This window comes from Protomyctophum bolini, assembly GCF_963924005.1.
Source record: "Protomyctophum bolini genome assembly, chromosome: 4".
NCBI classification, from domain to species: Eukaryota; Metazoa; Chordata; class Actinopteri; order Myctophiformes; family Myctophidae; genus Protomyctophum; species Protomyctophum bolini.
This window is the reverse complement of record NC_137865.1, coordinates 35,559,366-35,586,251: the sequence shown is the minus strand read 5'-3', so window position 1 is coordinate 35,586,251 and position 26,886 is coordinate 35,559,366. Positions and strand designations below refer to the sequence as shown.

Here is a 26,886-nt window from a genome sequence, read left to right as displayed (position 1 = left end):
TCAATCAATCAATCAATCAATCAAAATGTATTTGTATCGCAAAACTAGACTTTTGTGTTTACTGTTTACTAGTCCGCGGTAGTCTGGGAGCAGACCTAACAGTTATGAATTATTTGACAACCACACACACAGAGGTGACGAGTTGGTATCACCATCATTGGATCTGCTGACATCTAGCGGCCAGTACCTGTAAGTACAACAACACTGAGTTGTACTTCCGGGTCTTGTGGACTTTGTGCAGTAGAAGTTGAGTTGACCGCTTCTGTGTTCTGTGTCTGTGTGTGTTTAGTGATTGAGTTAATTGTGTTGTGTTTAGGTATAAATAAATGCAACATGCACCACCAGCAGCAGCAGCAGCCTGTACTGAAGAACAGACGGACTCTTCTAGAAAGAGCAGAGAAATTCATATCTGATATTTATTTCACAGACTGCAATCTCAGAGGACGGTAATTCATTGTCATCCATTCATTTAATTTATCCATCATTCATCCACCCATCCATTTATTCCTTGACTTGTGCATGCAAATATGCACATGTTATATGCAAATTAATAATCATAGTGTTTACTCTGGCTGTGTATAGTGTAGGCTGTGATCACACAGCTTTAACTGCAAACTGATGTTTAAAATGTAGGACGGCTGATGCATAGTATGTGTGTGCAATTATCTGTTTATCCATCTACCCATATAGATAGTATCTATCTATCTATCTATCTATCTATCTATCTATCTATCTATCTATCTATCTATCTATCTATCTATCTATCTATCTATCTATCTATCTATCTATCTATCTAGTATCTAGTAGTATCAATCATTTTGGTTTTCCTCTACAGACTCTATGGAGACTCTTATCCACTGGAATGTCTCACCTCATTCCTGTCACCCACACGTATTCCATTCACGGAGGCTGCCAAGCAGAGCTTTGCACCATATAAAGTTGGCGACCCTTTTGGGCCTACGTAAGTTAGTACTACGTATGGTGTATGTATTTAGAAATAGAGGAATGGAAGCGCTGCAGGGATCTGTTAGTGACAATGCTTGTCAAAATGTGAATTGCAGACTTGAAAAGAAAATAATCTAAGGCACTCCGTCTTTGGTGAAAAATTTAATAGTTTATTTGATGATGAGCAAGGCAAATAAATAACAGGACCTGTTATTTATTTGCCTTGCTCATCATCAAATAAACTTTTTTTTATAGCCTTTTTTTATAGCCTTGCTTTGTAAATACGAATGTGATATCGGCAATAAACAATAATGCTCATTCATCTGAAGCTGTGATTGATATGTCTACATCAGATGGTGGACCTGCTGGTTCAAAGTGACCATGTCGATCCCAGAGTCCTGGCGAGGGAAGGAGGTTCATCTTCGGTGGGAGAGCGATGGGGAGGCGATGGTTTGGAGAGAGGAACAGCCTGTTCAGGTAATAACAACCGCAGTGATATTCAAGCCGAGGTTTAGCCCATTTAGACCCAAGGACGCATCTGTGTTTTCTTTCATTTTTTTGTATAATTTTTATCTCTAATTTTTATCCCACGATTTTGCAACCCAGTTTTTTCACCCAGTGACGGAAAAACACAGCTACAAATCCGAAAACGTGTGCAGGGACCTTTATTCCTAAAAGTAACCTCAGTAAAACTAGGCCTAACGCTAAACGTATTCCTAACCTTAACCTCAGTACAACGAATACAAGAACCGCTGGGGGCGAGCGGTCTGCAAAACAAATAATGGCAGAGTGTGTGGTTTGGGGCGAGCGTTCCGGTTATTTTTAAGTGGTGCAACCACTTCATTAAGTAGCTTTGTGTTTCTGGCTGCTTGGCTAGCTGGCTACCTGTGTCTGAGCACGAAAATAGCATTTGGTTGGGTTTCAAAACCAAGTGTCCCTAACACACACATACGGTACATATTAACTGTATGATGATTTCAGGTGTATCAGTACAGTACATTGTAACTGTCATTTCTCAACCGTTTCGGACGCGGGGCTGCCCGCCGGACCGGCACCCTGAACACGTTCCTGCGGGTCTGGAAGTTCCGGGGACCCCCACACGTAGTTGCACCACTTACTTCACGCTGGTGTGATTTTATTTCACCGTTCTCCTATTCTGAATCTCACCTAGCTGTGTGTAACATATGTCATTGTAGGGGCTAACTAAAGAAGGAGAAAAGACCAGCTACATCCTGACCGAGTGTCTGACAGACGAGGAGCCACACAGGTCAGTCGGTTGATTTGATGATTTTCGAACCACTTTCCCCCTTGTGTCCCCATTTTGGCGATAGAGGTGCATGCATAAAGTGAGAGGCAAATCGAGTGGCAAAGTGAGTTTACTTATTTTTTTAAATGTAATGTTGTTTAACACAATTTTTACATACGACGTATGAGACCGTCATAAGGATTAGAAACGATTGTAGCCTTGAACGTGTCTGTACGTCATAGCGCATCCTCAATGATACGGGGCGAGATAAGAATATTCAGATTTATTTTTGGCCATTATAGGCAAAAATGTAATATCTACAAATGTGTGCACGATGTGATATATTGAAATATCTGTATACAATAGGGCTTAAGTGGTTAATGTCTTGTGTATGTACACATACTGTATAAAGTAAAATTATTGAGGATATGGTCCTCATTAAGTACAGAATGGCATGTGTATGTATATATATATATATTGTGGAGTCTCAGTGGTCAAGGAGCAGGCGGAACAGGGGATTGCAGCAGTTTCAAACGGCTCTTTATTTGTTTAGCAGCAAAGTATACAGAATGCATGCAGGATAAACCCCACGTAGGTTCAGCATAAATTATATTCCATACAATTTAAGTTTCACAGGCGTCGTCGCCAGCCTGGAGAAGGATGAGAACAGAAGATTAGATTTCAACTCAGGTTTGTACAGTCTCTGATAGCTCGCTCCTCACTGGAGGGCTGTGGTTTTAATAACGATAAGAGGTGACGGCGCTGCCTTGCTTTGTGACGTCATCGGTCTTTATCTTTAACTGTAGCGGGTCTTCTCCCCTAGCGGGTTCCAGCTCCAAGAGAGCACTAGCCGTTTTGCAGCCCTGGCGTATATAATGAGCGCCTGTTCGCTAGACAGGTCTCAATAGTAGACTCAAGAATTATAGGTTTCTTTCCGACCTTATTTTGGGTAGTGTCCTTGTCGCTGTCACTGTGGCGGGGCTGCCACCCTCCCGCCGCGCGATATGCGGACTTGGAACTCCCGTCTCTATATTTTACTCATACAGTCCGAGTGTCTCTGTCCCTCGGACATTTCCTGGACCGTTCCTAAAAGCCTGTGATGAGAGGAGAATGACAGTTAAGACATGCAGCGCTATTCACATGAATGTGTGTTCGGTGGAGGTGGGTGTGTGTCTTACCCCCCGACGGTGTGCCGTGCGTGCCTCCGTGAGCATATGTGTGTGAACCAGCCGCTGTCAGACGTAGACTGAGTCTTCCTTTTTATATGACGGGTGTGGCCGCTTGCTGATTTGGGTGCGGTCGCTCCATCAGCTCCAGCTGGCGGAGGAGGAGATTCGGGACGTATATATTCCCTATCACACGGCCGAGGGCGTTCCTAACGGCCCGAGGCTTCTTCTGTCTGACAGCGTGTCTGGTTGCCCTGGCAACGCACTTACCATCGCGGGGTGTCGCTCTCGAGACCCCACACACTCCCCCCCTAAGATCCTTGCTTCGGCGAGGGTCTTTATTTTCCTCCTCTTCTTCATACATTCGGGACATCGCATCCGCGTGGCGCATGTCCTTACCGGGTCGGTGTTCTACCGTGAATGTGTAGTTCTGTAGTTCTAGGAACCACCGGGTGACCCGCTCGTTCCGATCTTTGTTTGTGGACATCCACTTGAGTGGCGCGTGGTCTGTTACTAAGGTGAACCTCCGCCCCCACAGATAGTAACGTAGGTGGTGGATTGCCCACTTTACTGCGAGGCACTCTTTCTCCAATGTGGAGTAGTTTCTCTCGTGTTTGAGCAACTTTCTACTTATGAACGTGACTGGGTGTTCGTCTCCCTCTAGCGTCTGGGCCAGGACAGCGCCCACTCCTGTGTTTGATGCGTCTGTGTGGAGGACGAAAGGGGTGTTAAAGTTAGGCGTTATCAACACTGGGCTTCCACAGAGAGCGTCTTTCAACGCTTGAAATGCGCTCTCTGTTTCCTCGGTCCATCTTACGTGGTGGGGTAGACTTTTTTTTGTGAGATCGTGCAACGGGCTTGCTATGGTGGCGAAATCTTTTACGAATTTTTGGTAATATGCTACCAGGCCGAGAAAAGACTTCACTTGTTTTTTTGTGGCGGGTCGGGGCCAGTTTTGTATTCTCTCTATTTTTCTCTCTTGTGGCTTGATGCAGCCTCGTCCAATGGTGTAGCCTAGATAGTCTGTTTCGCTCCAGGCGATTCGGCTCTTCTTGGCGTTAACAGCGAGGCCCGCCTGGCGCAGGGCGTTCAGTACCGCATCTAACCTTTCCAGGTGTTGCCGCCAGGTGGCGCTATGGATGATAACATCGTCCAAATATGCTGCCGCATAGGCACTATGGGGTCTAAGGACCTTGTCCATTAACCGTTGAAAGGTGGCCGGGGCTCCGTGTACCCCGAAGGGCATGACTTTATATTGGAACAGCCCGTCTGGGGTGGTAAATGCTGTTTTTGGTTTGGCTCGCTCTGTGAGGCCAACTTGCCAATATCCTTTAGTCAGATCTAAGGTACTGATATGTCTAGCGGGGCCTAGCCGTTCAATTAGTTTGTCTACGCGCGCCATGGGGTAAGCGTCAAACTGTGATATCTCGTTTAGTTTCCTAAAATCATTACAGAAGCGTAAGCTTCCATCTGGTTTTGGCACGATAACTATGGGGCTCGACCAGGGGCTGTGTGACTCTTCTATGACGTCCAGTTCGAGCATTTTCTTCACTTCCTCTTGTATGGCCCGCCTACGTGCTTCCGGGATCCTATACGGCCGTAACCTGACTACCTTACCAGGGGTCGTATCGATGTCGTGCTGTACTACCGCGGTGCGTCCGGGTAGTTCGGAGAAGACATCTCGGTTCCGGTCTAGGAGCTCTCGGATATCCTGTTGCTGCTGAGGGGCCAAACCCTCTCCTACAGCAGCTGGCGGGGTCTGGGGAGGGAGGCGGGTTAACAGCGCAGGTAATGGGACGGTTATCGCCGGAAACCACTTTTTCAGAATGTTTATATGGTATACCTGATGGCCCCGCCTCCTCCCTGGTTGGGCCACTCGGTAGTTGACCGGGCTGAGTTTCTTCACAATCTCATAGGGCCCCTTCCAGCGGGCTAGGAATTTACATTCTGTGGTGGGCACAAGAACGAGGACCTGGTCCCCTGGCTTGAATTCTCGCACTTGTGCGCCTTTGTTATATACTCTACTTTGGGCGGCCTGTGCGTCTGCCATATGCTGTCTTACGAGTGGCCAGATGCGCTTGGCGCGCGCCTGTAGTATTTCTACATGTTCGATGATGCTTCGCAGAGGGGAGGGTTGGCTCTCCCACGTCTCCTTGGCGATATCTAATAATCCGCGCGGCTGTCTCCCATACAGGAGCTCAAATGGGGAGAAGCCTGTGGATGCCTGGGGTACTTCTCGTATGGCAAACAGGACATATGGGATGAGGCGGTCCCAGTCTCGTCCGTCCTCTTCAGCCACCCGTTTTAACATTTTCTTCAGCGTGTGATTAAATCGTTCTACCAACCCGTCTGTCTGGGGGTGGTAGGCCGAGGTGCGTATTTGTTTCACTTTCAGCCAGCTATACAGTGCTTTGATAATGCGCGAGACGAAGCATGTGCCCTGGTCAGTCAGAATTTCATCCACTAAGCCTACTCTACTAAAGAGCATCATGAGCTCGTGAGAGACTGTTTTTGCATTGGCCACCCGTAGGGGTATAGCCTCGGGATATCGTGTGGCATAATCGAGGATAACCAGGATATATCGGTGCCCGCGCGCCGACTTGGGTAGGGGTCCCACTATATCCATGGCTATGCACGAGAACGGGACACCGATAATAGGCATGGGAATGAGTGGGCTGTGCACGACCCCCCGTGGGGCCGTGAGTTGGCATTCCTCGCATGACTTGCAGAACTCCTCCACCCCTCTTTTTATTCCCGGCCAGTAGAACCGAGCCAATATGCGATCATATGTCTTTTGTACTGCTAAATGAGCGCCTAGCTGGTGTGAGTGTGCCAAATACAACACGCGTAATACATGAGATTTAGGTACGAGTAATTGCTCAATTACAGCGCCCACTTTATCTTTGACGGCACGATAAAGTAGGCCATTTCGTACTAGAAAATGAGGAAAGTTTGTTTCACTCACCCCATCGCACTGCTTCCCTTCTACACTGGTGAGGTTTCGCCGTGCGCCGGCGAGATTCGGGTCCGTCCACTGGGCTGTGGCAAACTCTCCTTGTAGCCGTGTGGGCGGTCCCTCCACCTGGGGGAAGTTGACGAAGGGGTCCTCGTCCAGTGGTGGGGTCTCTTCCTCCGAGGTGTGGGGTTTGCCTGGGCCGGTCTCGTCGGAGGCGGCGGTCGTCGCCGGTGATGCAGGCTCTGCTGCGGGTTCCCCGAGGGCGGGGCAAGCGCGGTGTCCTTTTGTCTCTGGTCTGGGCCGGCGTCTTCTCCCTTTCTTCTGCTGTGGGGGACGGAGGCCCGGTGCCCAGTATTTGTCGAAGAGTGGGCAGTCTGTGCCGATCAGGAGGGGGACGGGGAGGTCCGGAACTACTCCGGCGGGGACAGTCACGCTGCCTCGGGGGGTCTGTATGTGTATATGGGCCACGGGGTAGCGGCGTAGGTCGCCGTGCACACAGCTGACCGGCATCGTCTCGGGTCCACCGCTGGTTACCAGGTCTCCTCTCACCAGCGTCACCACACTGCCGGAATCCACCAGGGCATGTGTGTCGGTCCCATCCACCCGGACCGGCAGGGCTGCTTGGCACTGGGTCGAGCTCCCCGAATGTAGGCACGGTCTGGAGCTTACCAGACTGGCGGCTGAGGCCATGGAGACATCTGGGTCCCGTGCCCGGTCTGGGCACGCCCAGGATAGGTGGTCTTCCTGCCCACAGACATAGCACCTCCTGGACTGGCCCCGTTCTGAAGGTGGGTTCGTACGGGGTTTGGGCGTGGGGGCCGCCTGGGTCTGACGGCGGCGGTCCCGCCCTGGTCGGTTGTCGGCCTTGGCTGGTTCACTTTTAGATGTTTGCAACATCTGGGTGCCCACCTGATAGTTCTCTACCAGGGTGACTAGCTCTTCAACGGTTGTGGGGCAGGCGTGTACCGCTATTTTCTTTGCGTCGGGGGGCAAGGCTCTCATGCCGCGGTCGACCACTATTCGATCGAGGAGTGGGACGTCTTCTCCTGTGGTGAGCCAGTTCTGTGTGAGTCTGCACAGGTCGGCGAACTGGGTGCGCGCCGGCTGCGCCATGCGGAACTCCCACTGGTGGAACCTGTGTGCTCTGGCGGGAAGGCTGTACCCCAGGCTGGACAGGATGGCGGCTTTTAGCTTTCCGTAGTCGAGCGCGTCTCTGGCGGTGAGGTCTCGCCATGCTTGTTGTGCCGGTCCAAACAGGTAGGGCGCTACAATGCCTCCCCAGTCGGCCAGTGGCCATCTCTCCCGGGTGGCGGAGCGTTCAAATACTTCTAGGAAAGCCTCGATGTCGTCGTCGGGTGTTTGCTTGGTGAGCACCGCTGCCGGTGTTCTGGTGGCCGGTGCGTCTCTGTCCAGTCTGCGCAGTACCTCCCGCATGCACGTCTGGAGGTCCGTGCTGCTCTTCACCAGGGCGTTTAAGGCTGCTGCTGCTTCCATGGTAGGCGGTGGTTAGGACCTGATGTACCCACCTTCTCCACCACTTGTGGAGTCTCAGTGGTCAAGGAGCAGGCGGAACAGGGGATTGCAGCAGTTTCAAACGGCTCTTTATTTGTTTAGCAGCAAAGTATACAGAATGCATGCAGGATAAACCCCACGTAGGTTCAGCATAAATTATATTCCATACAATTTAAGTTTCACAGGCGTCGTCGCCAGCCTGGAGAAGGATGAGAACAGAAGATTAGATTTCAACTCAGGTTTGTACAGTCTCTGATAGCTCGCTCCTCACTGGAGGGCTGTGGTTTTAATAACGATAAGAGGTGACGGCGCTGCCTTGCTTCGTGACGTCATCGGTCTTTATCTTTAACTGTAGCGGGTCTTCTCCCCTAGCGGGTTCCAGCTCCAAGAGAGCACTAGCCGTTTTGCAGCCCTGGCGTATATAATGAGCGCCTGTTCGCTAGACAGGTCTCAATAGTAGACTCAAGAATTATAGGTTTCTTTCCGACCTTATTTTGGGTAGTGTCCTTGTCGCTGTCACTGTGGCGGGGCTGCCACCCTCCCGCCGCGCGATATGCGGACTTGGAACTCCCGTCTCTATATTTTACTCATACAGTCCGAGTGTCTCTGTCCCTCGGACATTTCCTGGACCGTTCCTAAAAGCCTGTGATGAGAGGAGAATGACAGTTAAGACATGCAGCGCTATTCACATGAATGTGTGTTCGGTGGAGGTGGGTGTGTGTCTTACCCCCCGACGGTGTGCCGTGCGTGCCTCCGTGAGCATATGTGTGTGAACCAGCCGCTGTCAGACGTAGACTGAGTCTTCCTTTTTATATGACGGGTGTGGCCGCTTGCTGATTTGGGTGCGGTCGCTCCATCAGCTCCAGCTGGCGGAGGAGGAGATTCGGGACGTATATATTCCCTATCACACGGCCGAGGGCGTTCCTAACGGCCCGAGGCTTCTTCTGTCTGACAGCGTGTCTGGTTGCCCTGGCAACGCACTTACCATCGCGGGGTGTCGCTCTCGAGACCCCACAATATACATACATATGTGTGTACTGTATATATAAGCCCTGAGCTGATTTAAAACAGTTGCACTGTGTTTAGAAAAGTAGATTTGTCCACATATGACAATTCATTGTCAATAGCATTTAATGTTTGTGTTAGGAAAAAATAGCCTATTTGCTACATATGACGTAAATTCTACTTTCATTGTCAATGGCATTTAGTGTTGACTTACTTAGACTTAGTTCCTCCCGTTCCTATTGGAACATTGGGCGACGAGTCCTCTCCATTTACTCCGGTCTCTGGCGACCCTTCTTGCTCCGTGCCAGCTGACACCCATCTCACTTAGATCTTCCTTCGCTGTCTGTCTCCATGTCTTCTTTGGCCTCCCTCTCTTCCTCTTTCCACCTTCTGGCATCAAGTCCATTGCCACACTTGCCGGTCTCTCTCTTGGCAGTCGGAGTACGTGTCCAGCCATTCTCCTTCTCCTTTCATCGATGATGACAGACAGTGGTGCTACCCCTGCCCTTCTCATACCCCTGCCCTTCTCATCATTAGTGTTGTGTTGCCACAAAAAGCCGATTTGTTCAGACACATGACGTAATTGTCAATGGCAAATGTGTCAATGGCAAATGTGACACGAGTTAAGGACAAAAAGCTGTATATAGGAGGGGCTAGCGCCCTTCAAAAAGTGAGGACGCCAACAGTGAATGGCCAGAATGTGATGATGTATGATGCCCCTCACTTAATATTTCTAACTAAATGAAACGCTCAACTCACTCAACCACTAACGCATATTTTTCAATGTCGTTTCTTGGTCTTTAGGATCACCCTCTACGTGGAACTGGCCTGCAATGGTCTTTTTGGAGCGGGTCAAGGGTCCATGATAGCAGCCCCAGACCCAAACAAGAAGTATTCTGTCCAGAAGGCAGAGCTAGTGGTATTCAACCACGACGTGAGGGAGCTGCTGACTGACTTTGAGATGCTGGTTGATATCGTGAAGGTAAATTCAGAGATATTGTGGCATATAATGATACATTTAACCATTTAAAACCGTTAGTTATACGTTGACCAGGGTCCCACAGGGGTCTATACTGCTAGAGTACCCAGCAGATGACAATTTACAATTTAGGCATTTAGCAGATGCTCTTAATCCAGAGCGATTTACATTAAGCAAGAACAAAAAGCATGGCAATACATCATACAAAGTCGTTATCATGATGAATCATACGTAAGCTAAGAACGTGACAGTGGAATATCTATAAAATGAAACTATGCATACTATATAGTGCTATGTTTACATAAACTGCCATCTAAGTACATAAAATGCTGTCTAAGTTACATAAATTGAGTCTTTGCATACGCCTGCCCTGTAGGAGGTCGAGGCTAGGGCAAGTACTACGGAAAGTGCTATGGGCTAAGATGGAGTCTGACTCTGAGGTGCGTTTTCAGACTGCGGTGGAAGACTGGGAGTGAATCTGTAGTTCTGATTGCAATGGGAAGTGCATTCCATAGTTTTGGAGCCAGAAGGGAGAAGAGTTTGGGACGTGTGGAGCGGTGTCCCGGCGTTGTCCCGGATGAGGCATAAATGTTCCAGAAGCGTTAATATCGAGAGACGAGATGCTTGGTTAAGTCAGAAATTAGGTCATGACACTTTTATGGACACTTTAACTGTATGACTGCCAAGACTAAACTTACGCTGACACTTGTCGTGGGAAATATGAAGACTCAAATGTCTTAATAGGCTATAGTATATGGTTCCATGCTAATCTGTCTGGTCGTGTCTGTGAGCAACGACACCTTGGCCTTAAAGCCTGTCTCAATCAAATTAAGTTGTATGTAAAAGGCTATGTCACACCTATTGTTAGCCAGGAGACCCTGCTGGGCCTGAATAGGTATCACTAGGTAGTTCCTGTCTCAGGAGGAGGGGCAATAGCCAAGACAGCGTTTGTATTGGGGTATAAGAAAGGACCTAGAGGGGAGCTCGAGAGACTGGTGGGAGGAAGACGACGAGAGAGAGATGGAACTGAGGGAGAATGTAATGGATCCAGGCTGAGGCCTGCTGGACTGAGAGATGTTGTTTGCTTGTTGCTGTTCTTCTGAATAAACTTCTAAGATATACATTCACCCGGATGGACATATATTGATTTCCATAACAATTTGGCACCCCAGATGGGACTGGATTACTCTGCTGAAGCGGATAACTCCATTCAAGTGAACCTCAGGACTAACAAATCTTTTTGACGATTTTTGGAGGAACAGTTCGAGAAGATGGAAGACAAATCAAGCAAAAGGGAAACTAACCATACTACGGCGACACAACCACAAGGACTGAAATAAAGACATGAAGGTGAAGTAGATGTTTTTGCAACCATACCTAGGAGGACAATGGGAGGCAAGTTGAGTTATAAGCGAAATGGACAGTTCGAAGAGAAACAAAGGACAAGGAAACAGATTGAAGCCACAGTACTTTCTCTACAGGATAAGTTGAGTAGAACCCTGGGGAAGTTTGTCACAGCCCTACAAAAGTTAGACAACCACACAATTGCAAGTTAGTTGTGATGGCTCCAGACTGGAAGACGGAGATGTACACACTGCAAATCCTTGTGCACATGATAAAGTTATGAGCTGGAGGGAAATAGAGCTGGAAGAGTTTTCCTTGAAGTGAGTTTGTACTCATTCTGTGGGGACAGTATGCAAATTAGTGCATGTCTGTGACTGAGTGAGAGGAGACACAGCATGAGTGTATCACAGTGTGACTGTGTGAAAGTTTAGTGTCTAGTGTCTAGATTATTTACTATTTAGTAGATATGATGGAAACAGGGATAATCCCAGTGGACATTGTCCAAGAGAAATATTCAGTTTCATGCAAGGATATTTTGAAGATTTCAAAGAAATTTAACGAGCGTTGGCCAGACATTGACAGACCATGGCCTCTGGAGGGTACTTTTGATGCAGAAGTCATTAACATTATAAGGGTTCTTGTGCATGGATACAGAGCAGATCAGAAAACGAATGAGCGGAGACTCAAACGCAAGACTGAATTATCAGTATTAGATATGTTCTGTAAGGAAGGCCTCAATGTCAGTGATCCAGTAGCCGAATGGTTACAGTCGATGGTTTATGAGGCTGAGGTGAAAGTTCATGACAGCGGAGACATGAGGACATCAGAGCAACGGCCAGACGACAGCGACACTAAACGCTCTGTTAAGAGGGAGCTGGAACGGGTACGGTACCTGAAAGAGGACTTGACCAGTAAATTAAGGACACAGAGACAATCTATGCATGCTATAGAAACACAATTGAGTGAAATTCTGATGAAGGAGGCACATCTGATCCTCGACTTGGGTGACCTGCAGGACAAGGCAGAGGCTGCGCACAGCCACAGAGACAGTTTACATGGAGGTGACAGACGAACAGCAAGCCCCAGGGGCCCTGCAGACTGGCAGGCGAGCTCCCCACGACACTCCAGGGGGGAGATCAAACGACAAGCAGACAGTGCCACTCCGGTACTGCCAGCAGCCCAGCCACGGGCAGTGCAACTCGATCAAGTGAAGGCACTATATGAAGCAGCTTTGCAGTTAGCAACAGCAGCGGTCTTCCCCATCACGGATGGCAACACAAAGCAGGGAACAGTCGACGGTGGTCCCCTTATCCATGACAACCCTCAGGTGGAGCCTTCGCACCAAACCAACCACAAAATTGTGACACGCAGCCAAGCTGGGCCACATCAGACATTTCCATTATTGTCGTATCCTGCAAATCCTGCTGAAGCTGCAGAGGAAATCTGTGATGCTTACTCTGAAACAGTCCAGGTCCGACACAACTGGACCCCAGAAGAATTAAGTGGAATTGTGGAGGATCTTCCATGTCCGACCGAAAATGTGGAACGCTGGTGTACATCCGTGTTGGATTTAATATCGATGTATCAGCCATCCGCAACAGAGTTGGAAACAGTGTTTCGCAAAGTTTTCAAACTGAAATGGCTACACCTGAAAGGCGATTTTGATGTAAATATACCAAGGAAGGAAATTGTCACAGGACAGTTACAGAATGCACATGGCCTCTTCTCGAGAATAAGGGAGGCCTACCCAGTCCGTACAGATTGGAAAAAAATCCATTCCATTAAGCAGGAACATAATGAAAGCTGTGACATCTACAGAACGAGGATGGAGCAATGTTTCAACAGGCATGCTGGCCTGACCCATGATACTGCAGCATACAACCACCTATTAAAATTTGTTTTGGTACATGGATTGTCGCCATCAATTCATGACAGAGTCATGACATCATGCATAGGCTGGGAGAGTATGAAGTTGGACCCTGTCTGGGCACATGCAAAACACGCTGAACGACACGCGATCACACAGGAAGACACGCGGAAGAAGGAGCTGGAAACAGCACAACTGATGTACTATGAGGGGCATGCAATGACAACACCACAGACGCCAGTCTACAAGGAGCTGGTTCCACAAAAGCAGGTTCCAGCACGACAGATGCATTTCCAGCAACAACAACAGTGCAGGAATCACGAAAGGCAAGATGGATGGCGTTTTCATCAAAGGCAGAAGCAAGACCGAGAGAGAAGACGATGGAAACTTTGCTACAACTGTGGTAGCGGGGATCATATCCGTCACAACTGCCCACACAAGCAGTCAGGAAATAAACCCAAGGGAGGTAAATGCCAACATTTTTGTTGTTTTCCATTCTAATACAACAACAATACCAGACCAGTACATTTGAACCTGTCTAGCGCCCTCACTTCTAGCAAGTGAGATGACATTTTGACAAAAGGATGTGTGTGCCACGGATTCAAGCCTTTATTAAGCATTGTCAAAATCTTTCTTGTGATGCTAAAGCATTCAAAATATGCGTTCCTTAAAAATGAAAAAATGTAATGTTAGTGTTAATAGTACAAAGGCAGTCAAATGGATCCTTTTTGGTTTATATATACATATATATTTTAATTGTTTTGTCTTTATGACTCATTGCAGGGATCTTCTGTGTTTTAAACGGTGCATGCAACTTGACAAGAGCCTTTCAAAACAAGCTCACCATAATTAAGCTGATTAATGTTATTGATCATTAAGACATTTGAGACTAGCGTGGAAGTATTCCACAAGTGTTTTGTTTTAAGTAACTCATTTCCAAGTGACAACGCAGTATTAAATTTGATATCCATATATTTGTTTCACAGCACTAGCATAATATGTTGGATTAATGTTAATCTGTATTTTCAGGCTATAATTAATTATGTCACATTACAATTAGGAGGAAATAGCTTACAAAGTAAAAATGTAAAAATAAATGATGTCACAAATAGTTTTATGTTTAAATATAGGTAAGTCAAGTTTCCAAATGAAACAAAAGTAGATAATGGCACCTTGGGGGGGTCTCACCTGTGGCTATATGTCTAATCAAATTCAACCGGCAGCCGTGGTCTTTTGACCAGGCTGTATTTCAAAGGACTGGGCCTGTAGTGTAGGTGTAGGGACGGGTAAGCTATAGAGATTCAAATCAAACCATTGTCACTCCACCAACCCATGTGACACCAGTCCCAGTTTTCAAATGTAGGTACTAGTTAATAGTAAGCAATGTAAAAATACTAAGATCTTATCCTGCTGGATCAGTGTTTTTCAAATTTACCAGTGAGCAATTTAAAATCTCAATACATGATCTGCTATTTTTGCTATGTTGGAAATATACTCTCACTCACAGACACTTGTGTATGTAAGTGAGAGTGGGGGGAACAGAGAATAAAATTTGAGAATAAAATTACATTGAAATTGTAAGGTAGATAATAAATAATTTGTGTGTCACATGAGTGGATTTTTCTGGACCATGTTGAATGAACAAACTGCAGATGTTCATTTGTCATGTCCAGAACCCTTTCTTGTGCACATACTGTAGGCTTTTGACTTTTTGAAGGGAATTGATTCTATTTAGCATTTTGAATATTTAATAGAGTAGCCTATTGTATTTTAAGTTTTGAGTGAGCATTTGCATGTATTCTATTACGTGGTGTTGATTTGATCCTTTTTGGTTGACATATATTATATTAACTTATGGGTTGATTTATGTCAAAGGATCCATGTTTTGTGAATATACAGTATATGACCATTGTCTATTTAGAAAGGAGAACATAAGAGTTAACTTGGAGTGACAGTCGCAGTAAAGGACAGTGTCAATGCATAGACATGGGAAATGGCTGCTTTTAAAAATTATAACCTATAGAGGTGTATGGAATTATGGACTTTTGCAGCCTGGCTTGGTTAAAATATTAGACATCTGATAGAGGTGTATGGAATTGTGGACTTTCAAGCCGTTTATCAGTGTCTGTTATCTTTGTGATTAGGTATATATGGAATATACCAATACAAAAATAAACCTGCGGGATGCCTGTCCATATATGTTACATGTTCTACTTGCATGGTCAGACGCTAATGTTGTATGTATTCACATAGGTGATCAAATGTAAATTTAAGGTACATTTAATAGAGTAATTATGTTTTTCAGGTGAATCGTTCCATAACTGTATTGTGAGAATAAGAATGAATTCATTAATGTTTTATCTTTGTGCTTCTTATCATAGTCCAAATTGTTGGACTGTTGTATTATTATTATGACCTGCATTGATTTCGGGGTTTTCGACAGTCAAATATGTGGCCAGTATTTGATATGTTCCCTTTTAGAAAATGAATGTTAATTTTATGTTTTATTTTGTCCATATTCAATTATGTATTCTCGTGAACTTAATTTTGAATTATGATTTTAGGCATGTATTTGTTTGTATGTAATCTTAATGCCTGTATGTAACTCGTTTTATTTCATATTTCTGTAATGTCGACAAAATTGTCAAAATATATTTCTATATCGACAAGATTGTCGAAATGGGGGAATGTCGTGGGAAATATGAAGACTCAAATGTCTTAATAGGCTATAGTATATGGTTCCATGCTAATCTGTCTGGTCGTGTCTGTGAGCAACGACACCTTGGCCTTAAAGCCTGTCTCAATCAAATTAAGTTGTATGTAAAAGGCTATGTCACACCTATTGTTAGCCAGGAGACCCTGCTGGGCCTGAATAGGTATCACTAGGTAGTTCCTGTCTCAGGAGGAGGGGCAATAGCCAAGACAGCGTTTGTATTGGGGTATAAGAAAGGACCTAGAGGGGAGCTCGAGAGACTGGTGGGAGGAAGACGACGAGAGAGAGATGGAACTGAGGGAGAATGTAATGGATCCAGGCTGAGGCCTGCTGGACTGAGAGATGTTGTTTGCTTGTTGCTGTTCTTCTGAATAAACTTCTAAGATATACATTCACCCGGATGGACATATATTGATTTCCATAACACACTTTGTCCTGCCCGTCTCTGTCTCAGCAACTGGGTGAAGGAGAGCAACGTGGCTACCAGGCACTTTTCACCGTCAATGAGATGGTCAACCTGTGTGACCCGGTGGATCCCACATCTTTTCCCAAAGCACACGGTCTGGCCCACAAGTTCTTCAGCCAGCGCAACGGACAGAGCCAGCACAACATCCACGCAATGGGCCACTGCCACATAGACTCAGGTCTCAATGTCTCACTTCATTGGGAAGATCTACATATACATGTCATGTCATGTGGTCACTTGACTCACTTTAGAAGAATGAGTAAATAAATCACCCTATATATCCACAGCCTGGCTTTGGCCTTACGAGGAGACCATTCGCAAATGCGGTCGAAGTTGGGTGACAGTGATCCGCCTTATGGAGAAGAATCCAGAGTTTGTGTTTACTTGCTCTCAGGTAATTGTACAGTCCACAATGCAACAATAGGTTATTGCAATAACGATAGTGTATTGCAATAACGATAGATTATTGCAATATTGATAGGTTATTGAAATAAAGATAGATTATTGCATTGCGAGTGGTTGAGCAAGTTAAAACCAGGGCTAAAAATAAAATTATGGTAATTGCCAATGTTCACCCAGGCTCAGCAGTTCCAGTGGGTGAAAAGCTGGTACCCAGGACTTTACTCACAGATTCAGCATTACGTCAAGAAGGGCCAATTCATCCCGGTTGGAGGCACATGGGTTGAAATGGCAAGTATACAACCTATGAAATCACTATATGTTACTTTACTGTGCTTTACGGTTCTGGACCTTTTAACCACTTTAAACCCTGCCATCTCTATTTTGAGCACATTCTCTAATGTTTTCAAAGTAATTTAAATAAAATTCACACTCGTGTGAAGCCCACTGTGGTGCTACAATAGCTAATAGTGTGGCATTATCATCATTATTGTATAGACTTGGCTGCCAAGCATTTAACAAGCATAGATCTTCAAAAGCCATGCATTTTCAAGTCCGTTGCTCTCCCTGTGTCCCCCATATATGGGGACTAGGTTGGTGGAGGGTGTGTAGAGCCCAGGATCACATTAGATGATTGACACAGGGTTGAAAAATGGGTTACAAAATCGTAAAAATAAAATAAATAGCTTATCTATAAGCTCGCTCGTGTGTCATGACCTTGTAGATTGGCTATTTCTGCTATTATGTCATACAATGTTGTATATAGTGCTTAATAGGTTATTAACCCTCGCTATTGTTATTATTGTGTATATAAGGAGGAATTGTTTGTTATCAGGACGGGAACCTTCCCTCAGGTGAATCCATGGTCAGGCAGTTCCTGGAAGGCCAGCGGTTCTTTCATCAAGAGTTTGGGATCTACTGCAAAGAGGTTAGCCTCGGTCCCCCAGCTTTACTCATCTGCCAAGAGAAAAGCCTGGTCACAACCTAAGGCGTGCATAGCCGGAAGTGTCTAGCCGGAACATCCGTCAGATGTATTTCCCCCGGATACGATATCTTTTGATCAATCACAACGCTTGTTTCATTCACAGAGAATGTAAACAGATGGATATTGTAATAAATAACGTGTCACATTTTCAAATTTTGAACTTTTAACATATACTGTATATATTATCGTCACAATACCGATATTGAGGTAAATAAATGTTTAATATTTGTCTGTATTACCCAGCCCTATTGTACAGTAATTGTCCTTGTCCTCCTCGTTAGTTCTGGCTACCAGATACCTTCGGCTACTCTGCCCAGCTTCCTCAGATCATGCAGGGCAGCGGCATCTCTCGCTTCCTGACACAGAAGCTCAGCTGGAACCTCGTTAACGTATTCCCCGTAAGTCACACACCACAACCGGCAGCACCAATGTCAGTAAATAAATAATACGTAAAATTTCCAAATTATATTTTCCTTTTTGCAGCACAATACATTTTTCTGGGAGGGTCTGGATGGCTCCCAGGTACTGACTCATTTCCCGCCAGGAAATTCGTACGGAATGATGGGCAAGGTTGAGGAAGTGAGTGAGCCTTCTCTGGCAACACGTGGTTTTGAGTGTTACATGTTTGAGGGAAACGGTCATATTATGGCTCACGTTCGTCATTCTCTCTTTTCCCCAGCTGGTAAACACGGTGAAGAACAACAAGGACAAAGGCCGAGCCAATCACAGCGCAGCTCTGTTTGGTTTCGGAGATGGCGGAGGTGGACCCACGCAGGTGATGCTGGACAGACTGCGCCGCGTCCAGGATACCGATGGACTTCCCAGGTCACTTCCTGTGGTGATTTATTTATTTTTTGGCAGGAAACTTAGATTTTGTAGTCTTTGGAATATAAAATGAGTAATATATTTATTATAGTTTGTCGATGAATTGGATCTGCTTTTTAGGTGCGCATCAGTCCCAACCATAGGGACTCCGAATCCCCCGTACCTAAACGGCAGATCCAAAGCGACAGATAGTAGCTGGGGTGGAGGAGGTTGAGCAGCAAAAGTTTAAGCAGACAGCAGCGCAGCAGTATCAGTGTGCAGCAGCAAGCAAGCAGGATGAGCAGTGCAAACTTTCAGTTTAAATAGCCGGTATGAAGATGGAATGAGTGTGTGATTGGATGAAGCGAACCATGTGAATGAGAATGTGATGCTGAGGCAATGAACGGCCGGCAGCAACTGCACTGAGTTTAGTGACTGGACCTGCTTTGTGCATGTCTGTGACGGGCGCAACGCTCATTTCAATGAACTGTTGCACCGCTATTCCCCAGAGTGCAGATGTCCAGTCCTGACAGGCTGTTCTCTCAACTCCATGCTGACTCAGCGTTGCTGTGTACATGGGTTGGAGAACTCTTCTTAGAGCTGCACAATGGAACCTACACCACACAGGCACAGGTAGGTCTTTGATTTCAACCCTCAATGCTAATATTCCACTCACTGTCTTCAGCCCTAAAAATGTTATTATTGACACTACAAATTGCAACCTATACTCTGTGGAACCTAAGCTGTGGAAATCAAACCAATTAATCGAATGATTCCCGAGCGCGGTGCGGCTGCATCTCACCGATCCAAGAGATGGGTCAAATGAGAACAAATTTCACTGCTGTAACGTGTGTGACAAAATTGTTCGACTTTTGACTTTTGGAATGATCCATCCCCCCAATTTTGTTGACTTAAGACTAAAGACTAAGATTTTTATATTTAGTTGACTAAGACTAGACTAAGACTAAACGATGTCAGATGACTAAAATAGGACTAAGACTAAATGGTGTGTATTCAAAAGAATTAGCTCGCAGTCCCACCCACTTTCATGGTGACAAGCGTGAGCTTTCTGAAACGTCTATTGTAAATTCTCTTCCGTGCCGCTCGTCGGGGGTGAGACTGCGGTGCTATATAGCTGCTAAAACCGCTTTTTTCCCAGATAAAGCTTGGGAACCGCCAGTGTGAGGTATTACTCCACGACATTGAGGTAGCCAGCAGCTTGGCCATGTGGAAGGACAAGGCCTTCCAGTACCCTGCAAAGCGGCTACAGGAGCTCTGGAGGTACACATACAATTATTGTTGATCTTGACAGTACATTTTAGATTTTTAGTTTAGTCATAGTCTTTTGAATAAATAATTCACAGTTGATTTAGTCGACTGAAATGTATTTTGGCGGGCCTTGATGCTGTCATAATGATTGATTTTACACTTGCAGCGCGACACGTTATACAGCTTGTAGATCGACTATTGTCAGCATGCAACCAAGTGTAAAATGACTTCTACTGGATCTCTTGTCCACTAGTCCCTTCCCAACATTTCAGTCTAGTTTTTATTTTACAAAATTGTCAATATATTTAGTTTTCGTTAGTGAAAAAAGGCAGTCGAAGAACATTTTTTGTCATAGTATTATAGTCGACGAAATCAACACCACTTGGCTAAGAAAAAGTGGGTTTAGATGGTCTGATGGGCATGGTTTCTATGGTATGCTCTGTCTTGCAGGCTGCTTCTTCTAAACCAGTTCCATGATGTGATTCCTGGCAGCTGTATAGAGATGGTTGTGGACGATGCACTCGCTTATTACCAAGGTACTCTGAATCATTTGTGTTCCAGTGTGTACCGGTGTATATATATTCACCACAGTAAAATTGTGCCGCACTGCAGCCATCTTAGGGTTTAAAAGAAATGCATGAAAAAAGGGGAAATCCCGTACGGCGTACACCGTCTTCACTTCACAACCATAGTATTTATTGAGACAATGAGAATGCAACATTACGATTGATGACGCTGACCGTCATCAGGTATTGTATTCTCAATAAATACTATGTAAGTGAAGACGGTGTGCCGGATCCACTTTTTTCATCCATTGACTACTGCCTGTCTTTGACGTACATGTAGGTACTAGGTGTACAGAAGGACCATTCTTTTTAACAGTGTTTAACTCATTAAGACCTGGAATGCATCTGTGTCACGTTAGTTTTTAACCACTCTTAAACTTTACCTGTTGAAAAATAGCATATCTACAAACTCATAGTGTTGCACCGAGTGCCGCGCTACGAGCTTGTAGATCTGCTATTTTGAAAAATCGTGAAAGTGTGAAAATATTTGGATATATATTCTTTCACAGCATATGTTTTTAACTCCTATCTTTGCTTCTGGGGGGGGGGGTCCCTGACTCCCTGACTCCCTGAAACAAAATATTTTCAGATGGGGGTCCACGGCCAATTACATATAATTGTGGGGGTCCTTGACATGAAATTGTTTGAGAACCACTGGTATAGAAATATAGGTTTTTCAGAAAACTGTCATGATTTACAATACATTTGTAGAATCTGGTCTCTTTTTCTCTCAGACATCCGTAGAGACGGTGGCCAGCTCCTGCAAGATGCCTGTAAATCTCTGGGGCCAAGGGAACAGCAGGGCCACTCCACAGCCGTGTTTAATGCACTGCCATGGGAGCGCAATGAAGTCATACAGCTTCAAGATGCCACCGGACAACCTCGTCTCGGTACATCACACATTTTGTTACATTAGGTATTTTTCGGTGGTGCTTTGAGCTTTCAAATCCACACAGGGCGGCCGGCTGTGACTCAGGGGTAGAGTGGCCAGTAGAATGGCCGGATGGGAACCGTGAGGTTACCAGTTCGAACCCACGCTCACCCAGAGTTAGTGTTGAAGTGTCCTTGAGCAAGACTGAACCCGTAATTGCTCCCGATGTGCAGGTTTGGTGCCTTGTATGGTTTCCTCCGCCATCTGTGTATGAATTGGTGAATGTAATGCACAATCTGCACGAATGCACAAAGCGCTTTTGATAAAATGCACAATTTATTTTACATTCATTTTATTTACCACATCTTGTTGTCTGACACACTACATGGTATTGCAGCTCTGGTGAAAGTTCCTAGTGTTGGTTTGACCATGGTCGAAGACACACAACCTGTGATTCCGGTCTCTGTCACTGTGCAGGTATGCTATAGGCCTACTGTAGTGCATTGGTTCTCAAAGTGGGGTCCTTGGGGGGGATTCCAGGGGGTCCCTAGCATCACAATCATTTTAACCATTTTATCCATATGTTGGCTATTCACAAACACAACAAGGCAACATTAACAGCGTTTATTTTTTGGATGACATTTTTTAACAAATCTCTTCTGGGGTTTCCTGGCACATAAACATTTTTAGACGGGGTTCCATGGCCAAATACCGTATATATCAATTTGGGGGTCCTTGGGGGCACGGTGGCACAGTCGGTAGTGCTGTCGCCTCACAGCTAGAAGGTCCTGGGTTCGATTCCAGCTGGGCACTTGGGGCGTGCTCTCTCCTCCGCGTCATCAGTGCCCATACCCGAGGCGTGGTTGGCGAAAGGGTCTGTCTGTGTGGAGTTTGCATGTTCTCCCCGTGTCTCCTAAGGTAGGTACCCTCACAAAAAAGATGCAGTAATCCTGGTCTCTGAACTACCTCCCCCTGGCCAGCCGGGGCGTCTGATGGAGGGGAAAGGAAATGGTTTGAATAACGTGTTTCTTCCACGCGCTACGTCCAACCGGGAAAACTCCACCCTGTCAGGTGAAAAGAAGCAGCTTGTGCTCCTCATGCATTGAAGGAAGCATGAGGTCAGTCCGCTGCCCTCCCCAGGTTGGCAGAGGAAGTGTAGCGCCCAGGATTACATTAGATAATTGACACTGTTTGAAAAAAATGGGTTGCAAAATCGTGCGATAAAAAATAAAAACATAATAATTGGGGGTCTGACATGAAACATTTTGAGAACCACTGCTGTAGTGCATATATGACATTTTATTCAAACTGCTATGGCATTATTGAAGTTGCGTGACTCCAGGCCTCTTCTAATATTGCAGGCAGACGGTACTGTCCTCATGGAGAATGGGATTTTACAAGCCATCGTTAACAAGGATGGAAGCTTGGCACGTCTATATCTGATCAAGGAAAATCGGTAGGATCCACACAACATTGGGAAGGGCTGTGTAGTCTGCAGTACATTACACATGGATTTCTCAGTCGCAGCGACTGATTTCAGTTTGGATTCCATAGAAGTCAGCATGTCTTCTATAGAAATGTTTTGCACAAAAAATAAAAGTTATTTCAGTCTTCCAGAAAACCCTAATGATCTCAGATGTTTCGTAACCGCAATCATTAATGCCTCAATCTGCAATTTCTTCAACTGGTTAGTTGTATGGCTACAAAAACAACATAATTGTACATATTGTGTGTTAAGTGTGTAAGGACACACGGCGCTAGTGTATGGTGGCTCCTTTCACGCTGTTTCACAAATTACATTTTACATTACAAATGACATTAGGACTTGGCCTAGCAACATTTTTCAGTCGTGAGATTTTATTTTTGCTTTAATCGATGATCACAGTACACACACACAGTTGTTGACTTGCTTCCTCTTGCCACTTGTTGCTTTCAGAGAGGCCGTCTCTGACGGCTGCCAAGGAAACCAGTTTGTCATGTTTGATGATGTCCCCTTGTACTGGGATGCTTGGGACGTAATGGACTACCATCTTCAGACGAGGTCTCTGCTACAAACATTACTTTCACCTTCCTTTGTTTTCTTTCTAAAATACAACTAACTGCATTTTCATCTATATTATATTAATCAAAAATTTTAACTTTTGTTGGCAAAGCTGGATAGGAAATAACAAACTCACTTGTAGCATATTCAATGTATCAATGAAATACAACGTATTTTCATCAGCTCAGTTTGATTATTTTAAGCACAACATAAGCTCAGCAGCTGTGTTGACCCCACAGGAAGCCAGTGTTGGAGGTATCGCAGCCTGTCAAGGTGGTGTCCGCAGGTGGACTAAAGGGCAGTGTCAGCTTTACTCTCAGGATCAGTGACAAGAGCACCATCACTCAGGAGATTGTGTTGGACGCCATGAGTCCTTTCATCAAGTTCAACACACAGGTGTGCCATTCTTGTTCCACTTATGTACTTGTAAGGTACTGTATATCAACACAATCATTGCTGAAAAACATTTCTGGAAATATTTTGAAATTAGAAAAAACATTTTCCAGTCCTGGAAAAGGTTTGGAATTTATCAAAGGTCCTGGAAAATGTATTCGAATATGCATTTTTCGCCGAACAGTCTGCGTGATTTCAGCCTAATGTGTACCGGTATGTGAGGAAATTGACAGATCTAAAAGCTCACAACATGCTGCAGTCGCATAATCCTATGCCTTAGGATAGGTATAGCAAAAAGGTTGACATGAAATTTGGAATGGAATTATACCATTCTATATTAATTCTATGCTTTATTTTTGCTACACTACCTGTCTTTGTGCAATGCACATAGGAGTAAGTAAGATACGCATTATTGTGCATTTATTGTTATATAGGCCTGGAAATTGGGTTAAATATTCAGGAAATGTTTTGGAAATTCGGTGGTGAAAATGTGTGGGAACCCTGGCGTTAGCATAGCATTTTAACTAAACTGTTTTATCAATCAAAATTCCAGGTGGAATGGGCAGAGTCGCATAAGTTCCTCAAGGTGGAATTCCCAGTGCGAGTACGCAGCCCCAACGCTACATACGAGATCCAGTTTGGCCACCTGCAGAGACCCACACACATGAACACATCCTGGGACTGGGCCAGGTTTGAGGTATAGTACAATTGACTTTCATCTATACAGTATTTAGACAAAGACGTTTTGGTTTGTTAAGTATTACATACTTTATATGAAATTATGTGATGTGATGTGAAAGTAATAGCAGTGAGAATGTCAAGCTGTACAAAACATGAAAGGGTGTGACTGTCTAAGTATTTAATACATGCAGTCTTGTTTAAATTCTTAGGTCTGGAGTCACAAGTGGGCCGACCTGTCGGAACACGGCTTTGGCGTTGCTCTGCTGAACGACTGCAAATATGGCTACTCTGTTCATAAGAACACTATGACGTTATCACTGTGAGTATTATTGTTACGTACAACCACCATCACAAAATATGAATCCTCACAACTAGCTCAGCTACAACGGTGTCGCTCACCAGAAATCTGTTTTGTTCAACCAGGGCAAGTATGAGACTTTACTGTGAATGTCTCTCTCACTCACAGACTTAGAGCTCCAAAGGCCCCAGATGCCAACGCAGACATGGGGGTACATCATTTCACGTATGCCGTCATGCCCCATACAGGTGGGTTTCAAATGTGATTAGAGCAGTGTTGATTCCGTCTAATAATACCGGGACGAAAAATGTTCGCTGACGAAAAACGAAATGGAAACTATATGAAAACTAAGCTATGCCTATGATGACTAAAACTAAATATTATTGACAAGTTTGTCGACAAATAAAATCTACACTAAAATATTAGGAAGGGACTAGTGGACAAGAGATCCAGTATAAGTAAAAGACAAGTCATTTTACACTTGTTGAATGCTGAAAATAGCTGTGAGCTTGTAGATTGTAGAAGTGTAAAATCAGCCATTAAGACGGCATCAAGTCCCGCCACATTATTTTACATTTACATTAAATCTACAGTTGATTTAGTCAACTAAAATCTTATATTTAGCCTGATGGAGGGGTAAGGAACTGGTTGGAATAACGTGTTCCTTCCACGCGCTACGTCCAACCAGGGAAACTCCCCCCTGTCAGGTGTAAAGGAGCAACTTGGGACACTCAGGCATGAAGGAAGCATGAGTTCAAGTCCGTTGCTCTCTCCTTGTCCCCCATATATGGGGACTAGGTTGGTGGAGGGTGTGTAGAGCCCAGGATCACATTAGATGATTGACACAGGGGTGAAAAATGGGTTACAAAATCGTGGGATAAAAAATATTTAAAAAATAAATATATCTTATATTTAGTCGACTAAAACCAAACTAACACTAAAACATTCCAGATGACTAAAATGTGACTGAAACTAAATGAAAACTATTCAAAAGACTATGACTAAAACTAAAATCACAATTTGCTGTCAAAATCAACACTGAATTAGAGCTTTGTGTGAATGGTGAAAAACAGAGATTTGACTTCATGTGTGCTGTGAGTGACAGGTACTTTCCAGGACGCATCCGTTATCCAGTGTGCATATAACCTCAACTACCCTCTGAGGCTGATCGAGTGCTTCCCACACACTGCACCGTGGAGTGCCTTCTCTGTCAGCGCTTCAGCGGTCATCCTTGAAACGATTAAACCGGTAATATGCTCCCACTCTCAGCTTTCCACTCAAACCTGTTTGTCAGGGGATATTAATCAAATCTGGGAATACATTTATTACCAAGAATCTTCTTCACCAATGTGAATTTTTGACAGCTGCTGAAAGTTGGGGTACCATCAACAACCAATATATGGCAAAATGTTCTACATTTCATTATACTTTTAAGTAGCATGTGACGTGTCAAAGTAGTTTTTTTTAACCCATTCCATGCATTAGTTTTGCACGAAAAACACTCCTTGGGCTAAATTCGGCCATAGCCACATCAGCCCAAATGTGCTGACCTCATTTGTGATGACGGCTATAGACGTTTTTAGCCCAGGGAGTGTTTTTCGTGCAAAACTAATGCTTGGAATGGATTCACAATCATAAAAACCCCCTAGTTTGACACGTTTCACATGCTACTTAAAGCATAATGAAATGTAGAACATTTCGCCTTATTGGTTCTAAAATGGTACCCCAACTTTCAGCATCTGTCAAAAGTTCCCCTAGGGTGGTTGAATAGAAACCAATGTGGGATATGTTAGTACCTTTACAAAAAGAAGATTTTTGGTAAGAATTTTATTTCCAGATTTGACATTATTCTGATAATATTCCCGAACTATGTGAAGTTATTCCCTGATGCTGATTTATTTCCCCTACGCAGGCTGAGGACAGAAAGGATTCACTGGTTGTCCGCCTGTACGAGTCACATGGAAGCAGCGTGACAGCAACTCTCTGCACTTCCCTCCCTGTCCAAGAAGCCTGGCAGTGAGTATTTCCACCATTTAGGCTACCTGTAGTTTGCGTCAAGCAATGTTTTTTCTTACATTTTATTATTATATCATGAGATGATATTGAATCTGCCTTTCCATTCCATCCTAGTTGTGATCTTCTGGAGCGTGTGGATGCTACTCGGCCAGCAAAAATGACCAACGGTGGCATAATGTTGAGCTTCACTCCCTTTCAAATTGTGTCTCTGCTTCTCTGCCTGTAAGTGAAGTAGCATCCCTCCTGTTCTAGATTTTCATTCCTGCAAAATGCTTTATTAGAATCAAATTAAAAGAATAGTATGATTGAAATTAAGTATATGAAGGTAACTCTGTTCCTATATGTCTCAATGAATCATGACACG

General features: G+C 44.8%; 1 protein-coding gene across 1 annotated transcript; it reads left to right on the top strand.

The window, feature by feature from the left end:
- Window positions 1-256: 256 nt before the first annotated feature.
- Window positions 257-26,806, top strand: man2c1 (mannosidase, alpha, class 2C, member 1). The gene is made up of 26 exons (XM_080761884.1): window positions 257-446; window positions 836-961; window positions 1,299-1,422; window positions 2,142-2,212; window positions 9,635-9,812; window positions 16,188-16,377; window positions 16,487-16,593; window positions 16,779-16,889; window positions 17,434-17,526; window positions 17,865-17,981; window positions 18,067-18,162; window positions 18,263-18,408; window positions 18,897-19,020; window positions 19,547-19,668; window positions 20,107-20,192; window positions 20,957-21,112; window positions 21,491-21,570; window positions 22,455-22,549; window positions 23,030-23,134; window positions 23,374-23,530; window positions 24,081-24,224; window positions 24,418-24,527; window positions 24,675-24,754; window positions 25,612-25,754; window positions 26,419-26,522; window positions 26,637-26,806. The coding sequence occupies exons 1-26, from the start codon at window positions 334-336 to the stop codon at window positions 26,746-26,748; spliced, it is 3,090 nt and encodes a 1,029-aa protein (XP_080618010.1). The 5' UTR covers window positions 257-333; the 3' UTR covers window positions 26,749-26,806.
- Window positions 26,807-26,886: the final 80 nt, after the last annotated feature.

What these genes read in the sequence shown, in the direction of transcription:
- man2c1 (XM_080761884.1), top strand. Translation starts at nt 334, where the DNA reads ATGCACCACCAGCAGCAGCAGCAGCCTGTACTGAAGAACAGACGGACT. An exon ending in ACAGACGAGGAGCCACACAG is followed by an intron (nt 2,213 to 9,634) that starts GTCAGTCGGTTG and finishes CTTGGTCTTTAG; the next exon opens with GATCACCCTCTACGTGGAAC. An exon ending in CCTGTCCAAGAAGCCTGGCA is followed by an intron (nt 26,523 to 26,636) that starts GTGAGTATTTCC and finishes ATTCCATCCTAG; the next exon opens with TTGTGATCTTCTGGAGCGTG.